This window comes from Anastrepha obliqua, chromosome 6, assembly GCF_027943255.1.
Source record: "Anastrepha obliqua isolate idAnaObli1 chromosome 6, idAnaObli1_1.0, whole genome shotgun sequence".
NCBI lineage: Eukaryota > Metazoa > Arthropoda > Insecta > Diptera > Tephritidae > Anastrepha > Anastrepha obliqua.
Window position 1 is genome coordinate 2,494,183 of NC_072897.1, and position 7,589 is coordinate 2,501,771.

The 7,589-nt window shown below is 34.8% G+C and overlaps 1 protein-coding gene across 1 annotated transcript; it reads left to right on the forward strand.

Annotated features, from left to right (window-relative positions):
* The first annotated feature begins 5,112 nt into the window (after window positions 1-5,112).
* LOC129249866 (uncharacterized) lies at window positions 5,113-5,900 on the forward strand. Its single transcript, XM_054889534.1, has 2 exons — window positions 5,113-5,569; window positions 5,652-5,900. Exons 1-2 carry the CDS (start codon window positions 5,429-5,431, stop codon window positions 5,898-5,900), a joined length of 390 nt encoding a protein of 129 aa, XP_054745509.1. The 5' UTR covers window positions 5,113-5,428.
* The last annotated feature ends 1,689 nt before the right edge of the window (window positions 5,901-7,589 follow it).

Sequence of the window (7,589 nt, forward strand, 5' to 3'; positions counted from 1 at the left end):
ACTCCTGTACAAGATAAGACGAATGTTTTGGGTCATTATCTTGTTGAAAATGCCAGATTGTCCCATTAAGGCCCAGTTTTTCGACGCTTGAACTTAAATTTTCTTTAAGAATGTTGCGATACACATGCTTATCCATTGTCTCATCGAGCTTTCCGACACTATATGCCGCGAAACACCCCCAAACCATTACATTTCCTCCACCGTGTTTAGCTGTATTGAGCAGGTTGTTCTCTTGAAGCTCTTTATTTGGCTTTCGCCAAATCTTTTATGCTGCATATGACCCAAGTAAATTGAATTTTGATTCTTGACTAAATATGGTGGTGTTCCAAAAAGCGTCGGGCTTATTTAAATGCTGTTTAGTAAATTCTAGCCTCTTCTTTTTATTTACCTTCGAAATAAAGGGTTTGCTTCGAGGAACCCGGCCATGATACCCAGCCTTTTATAGGGTATTCCGAATAGTTTGGGAGCTGAAATTGATTTCAAATAAATTTTATAATAAGCCATAATATCAAATAAGTCTCGCACAATTTGACAGCCGAAGTTTTTGGATTTTGTGCCACCGTGGACACCACAATTCGCTCCTGTCGTTCGGTTAATTTTTTTGGGCGGCCAGATCTGCTCTCCGGAGTTATTTTGACAGCATTCCAACAATGCATAACGATGTTTCGAACGCTGGACCATGATTTATCGACAAGTTTGCCAATTTCGCGATAGGATTTTTTTCTAAATACAGTTTTATCATTAATTGACGTAGTTCTAGGGAAATTTCAGCATCACGGCCCATAAGCTAACATAAAAAACGTGCCAATACTTTTTTGGGGTGAATTTGTGCCTTATTTTACCTTTCGAGTTTGAGCTTGTAAGCCTATGTCGATATTAATTTTTTTTTGCTCAGATACGTAATAAATAAATACCGTTTTCTATTTTTTCTTATACTTTCACTAGATGGAAAGTTATAACACTGAGAACTTAAAGTTTTCGACTGTGCAACAGATTTTTTTGACTCTCTGTATATCCACAATACGAACATAAAAGGAGTATCAGACCAAAAACGAGCTATAATGACAAATAAACTTTTAACGGATGTTAACATTGAAAACTTAAAAACAAGTAGCCAATAAAACAGCAAATATTCTAATAATAATAATAATAACGAAACCAACGATTCAATAGACCTAAACAATAATGATGAACAAAATCCCAACAAAAATACAAACAGCGCTGAAATCACAAACAACCTGGACAACGACATGACAGCAAAAATTCTAAATGAAATAGACACTAGTCTAATAAAGTGGAAAGGGGTAAGCTCAGTCATTTTTCTTGGAAATTAATATTTAAAAGACACCATTAAATACAGGGTGGGCCATATAGCGTTTGCTTATTGAACCACCTATTTTTTTGAGAATGGTAACACAAATGACATGTGAAATGTGTTCAAAATTAACTTAAAGGTTTGACATTTACGAAATGGGACGCTATACGCTTGAATAAAATTGGGAAATATTGAAAACCTATTTCCAAAGTGGTGAGTCTTCTTCTTCTTTTCTGATTTTCACATCGGTTGCTACGTCAATAAGCAAAATTGTCGGATTTGGGGCTCAGAAAATCCACACGTTACTGTAGAGAAGAAAATGCATCCACAACGAGTCAATGTTTGGTGCGGTAATCAACCGAAATTCCGATATCAATTGACCGGCTCGGTGCTGTGATTTAAGCCCGTTGGACTGTTTTTTGTGGAGAGCCGTTAAGGACAAATGCTATGCGAACCATCCAGCGATGATTGATGCTTTAAAACACGAAATCGAAGTTGCCATTCATGAAATTGGAGCCCAAAAATAAAAAATGTGCTTAAAAATTGGGTTGATCGAATGGCCTACTGTAAAGTCAGTCGTGGCAGTCATTTGAACGATATTATTCACTCATTCATAAATGACATTGTTCAATCTTCAAAATAAAAAAAAAAAGTTTGAAAAAATATTGATTCGTTTTTTTTAAAGCCGATTCAAAAAGCAAATTTTACATGGCCTACCCTATATATCGAAGCAAGAAACTACACTACACTACCAACAATGCTAAATTATTAGGCATGTTCTGCAAATCGTTTTGCATTTTCCGTTTTCAAATCGTTTGACATGTCCTGTAAATCGTTCCGTTTTCGTTTTTTTTTCGAACATCAGCAAATCGTTTTGTCACCCTGTTCTGGAAATCGAAATCGTTAAAATTTTCCAGTTATTATAAATTTTCGGCAACTTAAACGTTAGAGGTTTGTGGCATTCTTATAAACTGTTTGTTGAAATAAATCTATCAAAATGTGAGTTTTTACTAAAAATAACTGCATATATTTATGTAAATAAAAGTGTTTATTTAAAATATTTAAAACTTATTCAAAAACATTTAGGGGAAAACACAAGAACTCCAAGCAAGAGCTAATTTTAGTCGAGTTTATGGAATCTCATCCAGATTTGGCGAAGAATTTTTCGAAGGGCGACAGAGTTGCTGTTGAGGAAAAGTGGAAAGAGCTAACGACGCTGCTAAATGCAGAAGGGCCGCCCCAAAAAGATGTTAATGGATGGAAAAAAGTAAGTATTTAGTCAAATCTATATATATATAAAAATTCAGCCGTTTTTCGCGTTGTGATGCACTTTACGGAGAATGACTCAACCGATTTTAACCAAACTTTGCCATATTGAAGAGACACATGTGGAGAAGGTTTGTAACTATGTTTGGTTAAAATCTCCTTTACTTCTTCGTCAACACACAGTATACACGAGGCAGCGTTCTTTTTACGCGTGTGGTTGTTATTGTAAACGGTTGCATGGAGCGTACATTTTACTCACATATGTACAAGTTAACGCAGCAGTATTTATGCCTAAATTTTCATTCCATTACATACATTTCAATGGAAAAACTTTACCCGTAAAATTCCAACACGAGTATTTGAATTTAAAATGGGATGGATCTGTTAAAGATTTGCTACCTGAAACCGACCAGGAAGATAGTATTTAGCGTTCTTTATATATTTTTATCTATCGTTATTCAAGTTTACAAGATTTTAATATGAATAACATTAGTTTGTTAACAGAAAACTTTAAATATATGAAGTACATTACTTTATTTTTGTTTTATCGAATATACTAAGATATGTATACATTTATTTTTTTAAATCAAATGTAATTTAATTTGAAGGACTAAGTAAAAAAATTAAATAAAAACAAACGGGAAGTCACTTCCTTAAAATAAATTTTTGTGTAACCCACACACTTTTTTAATAATAGGTTGCCAGAAGGAAAGCAAAAAAAAATGTATCCCACAAAAACAACCCTTATGATGCAAATATCTATTTAAAATTATTAAAATTAAATGTATTACACAAAAAAATATTTACATTATAAATTTTAAAATAATGGCTTTATTCAAACTGATTTAATTTAAAAAAAACCTTCCCCTGTAAAATTTCGAGTTTGTGGGATACATTTTTTCGGCGGTTATGGCTCGATATGTTAGCGAAAAATTATCAAAATGTAATCGTATGGTTAATAGATTTAAAGAGAAATACCCCCAATGGGTTTTCGCAACAACTATTATTGAAATTTCTGAGAATGATTATGAAAAACCCTGTTCAAGTAAAGCAGGACGACCAAAGGTTAGCTACACAGATGCAAAAGATCGGCTTAAGAGGAAGCTGGCAAGTGATCTTTCTTGTGAAAACAATGACGATGTTGATTTTTTGATTCATGCAACTATTGTTGCGGCAAAAAAATCAAAACGTGATTTAGCATTTATTTTAAAGAAAACTGCGCATCAAGCAGAACAAAGCGAAATAAGAAAAGCTGTTACCTCCAAAAAACCCGAAGCAGTTCCACTAACTCCGGAAGAAGCTCTCGCATTTTTACTTCAAAATGATTTAAGCAAAAGACAATTTATCAACATGAGGTTGTTAAATAAAGAAAGGAATTGCAGTGTATATCCAAGCTATGAGGAAGTAATTAAATGCAAGTTACTTTGCCGGCCTAAGGAGATATCTGTGTCGGTGTCTTCAGAAAAAATACAAGAAAAAATAATATGACTGATGTTTTCAATAGAGCAATGGATTCTTCAGTCCCCCTTTTTCCAGCTTGTCTCTATCCGCTAGAGAAAAATATCGGAAAAGAGAGAAGCTACCAGAAGAAATAATACATTTGCTTGCACCTTCAAGTGAGCTACAAATTTTCAACCACTTGCCAGGGGGATCTGAATACGATTCGTATAATTCTGATTCTGATATATCGGAAGCAGACGTTGTGAAGAACGCTTTAGTTTTAGATTCGGAAGACTGTGATTTCGAATGATTTGCTTGGTACATATAACTTTTTATATTATATTCAAGTGAATTTAATAATTCTGCAACTTCTCTCGCATTTCAGATGTACAGTTAATTTTATTAATATATAAAAATAATTGTTTCAGTAAAAACATGTGTATAAATATTTGGATAATAAAATTATTTGACCACTTTTGCCTATCATATGCAAATTTTTCATTTTATGAAACCAAATTTTTACTATAGGTCCAAGGGAGGTACTCCTAGGGACTGGCCGATTTCAACTATTTTTGGTATCGTCGATGCGTATTACGAGATTAAACATATTTACCAATTTTCGTTAAGATATCGCAATTTTTGGAGCTGAAATTCAAAAATTTTTACTATAGGTCCAAACGGCGTACCCCTGGGGAATGACCGAGTTCATCCATTCTTGGAATTTTTCTTAACTAAGTCATATATAACTTGTATGTGAAATTTCAATGGCCTAGTACCACTCCTTCTAATTTATGCCAAAAAATTTGAATTTCAGACCATAGTGGAGCAGTAGAAGTAATACAAAAGTACCACTAAGGTGACGATTTTATCGATGGCGTCCATATAAAAGAAGATGCGTTAAAACTTGCCGCACAAGTCAAAAACATTCACGCCGCACCGGGTTTCCTCATCCGTAACTTGGTATCCAACTCATCTGCTGTTCTCAAGAAACTTTAGGGAGATTCTGGCCAAACTCAAACTCCCAAGGACATGGCGCATACGGAAAAAATATTAGGTTTGTTTTGGGATGCAAATAATAATATTTTCAAGTTTATTTGCAGATTCTCCAAAATGAGGCGAGACATCTTGCAAGTTAGTTTCGTGCCGACAAAGAGAGAGACGATCCAGGTCTTAATTTCAATCTTTGACCCCCTTGGTTTGTTGGCACCTTATAGCATAGGCTTGAAAATACTACTACAGGAGATATGGCGCTCGTGCATCACTGGGATGACCCGCTCCCGAATCAGCTATACAATCAGTGGTGTCAGTGGAAGACGTTGCTATCAACAATAACCTCCGTTAAGATTCCACGATGTTATTCACCACTACTTCGAGCCTCTGAATGTAATCAACTCCACACGTTCGTGGATGCTGGCGAGTACGCTTACGCCAGTGGAGCACACTGAGTTGCGGCATTGCACCTTGCATATAATGAGAAGCGAGAATGCACCTATAATCAATGCTGAGAATTTCTCTACCTGGCGCCGACTATATCGGGTGATAGCGGTGGTAATTATATTTATAGAAACGTTAAAATCTGGCATAAAAAAAGTCGAATGTATTTCACATTTAAAACGCAATTATTCTCAAGGCTAATGACATCCTAATTAAAGAAGCAGAGCTGAGTGAAAACCATCCAGAAATTCTTACTCTCAGATCCGGTAAGAGAATTGAAAGTGACAGCAAACTAATACCTTTAAATGTTTACATAAGTGACGAAAATACGGGGAAGAGCCAAAAGCTTGAGTTTTGCCGCTTCCATAATTTTACCGAGAAACCATCCAATCACTTTTCTAATAGTTCGACATTATCACGAACGAAATTACCACAAATTTCATGAAGCGGTCCTAAACTCAATTTGTGAACAATATTATACCTATTTATTTCGCGGCTGCATGTGCCTTATCAGAACGTACGGCGATCATGTCAACGCTGCAAGAACGAAAGCGCTAAGCCAAATACTCAGCAAATGGCACTACTGCCAGCAGCACATTTGGAAAGCTTTGAGCGACCTCTTACCTACGTTGGCATAGATTTGTTTGGACCGATTTATGAAACAACTGTAAGGCGTCGAGAAAAAAGGTGGGGCGTAGTCTTGGAGCCTGGGAAAGATTGGTCCCTTCGGTTAAATCCGTGATTAATTCTATCTGTCCTTCGTTAAAATTGTGTTACCGCTGTATGTTTTCATTTATATCGCTCACCCTGTAGTCATACATTATTTACTTACATATTTACATGTATAACTCGGTATACGAATGTCGCCACTATATGTATTTATTTATTTACATATACATATGTATCATATATAACATAAATAGTTACAGTTGGTGCTTTTTTGCGATTAAAGTAAGCGGAAAACATACAAAGCATTTTTAAAGCGACGAGTAGTACGTATGCATATAAGTGAATATACTTGAAATAAGCTAAAGCTAAAAAATGTTGTATTTGATTTTCTAAATTGCTACAATGGCAAAACTGTTTATACAATCACAGTGAGTCAAAAGAGTATTGGCACTCTCGAAAAATCTAAGCTTTCAGTGCTATAACTTTTATTCTAATGAAAGTATATTGGGCAATTTTTGGCAAACTATAATGTGTTTATTAATGAAAATTGGTTTAGATGTTAGGGAGGTGTTAAGGAACAATCTTTATAACTCCAAATTATTCGGGAAATAATAATTTCGTAAGTATTTGCCTTCAAAGTGCCCTCGGGAACTTCACTATAATGTGGAACATAACACTATATATTTTTTTACACTTCACTAAATATACTCTCACACGCGGGTTTTAACTTATTTTTATACTTATATTCGAATTATTTTCATTAAAATTAAATGCAAATGCATTCGGAAAGGAGTTCTACGCAAAAATACTGTGTTGTGCGTAGCCGGAGTTGGGCTGATGAGGTTATTTTTTTGAGAGGAAACGAGTTTTTAATAAAGACAACTACGACCACCCGATTTGTTTTGCAGAATACAATACACTTATAAACCGTAATTTTTGCCTTTTAATTACTTTGTTATTTTTTGTCATACGCTTAATATCATTGTTTTTAAGTTTCGATGAGTTGTATGTTTTTATTTTCAAAAATATTTCTTAATTTTAAATTACAGCAAAAAATACTGCAGTTTTACAATCAACCCTCCCCTGAACCCTGAACATCTCTGCATACGAACTTCTTTTTATTTCAGGTGTATGGCAACACCAACTTTTCGCAAAATTATAGAACTTTAACACTAAATTATTTAAAAACTATAAGGCTCCTGAGGGTGCCGGAGGGAGTTTTAAGATGGGGATACACCCCTGTATGTATGGGGATACACTCCCAAATGTATTTATTTATTACGTATCTGAACAAAAAAAAAATTATTTGGACTTAGGCTTACAAGCCCAACATTGAAAGGTAAAAAATAAATAATTCACATCAAAAAAGTATTGGCACAGGCAGTGTAATAAGCTTGCTCCATTGCAGCTGTAACGCGCTAATACTTTGTGTGCCCTCCTTTAGACTGAATCCCGGTCTGCAAAC

Excerpts from the sequence above, each read along its gene's own strand:
- LOC129249866 (XM_054889534.1), top strand. The coding sequence starts at position 5,429 with ATGCTGGCGAGTACGCTTACGCCAGTGGAGCACACTGAGTTGCGGCAT. Across the intron at positions 5,570-5,651 it reads TATATCGGGTGATAGCGGTG|GCTAATGACATCCTAATTAA; the intron begins GTAATTATATTT and ends ATTATTCTCAAG.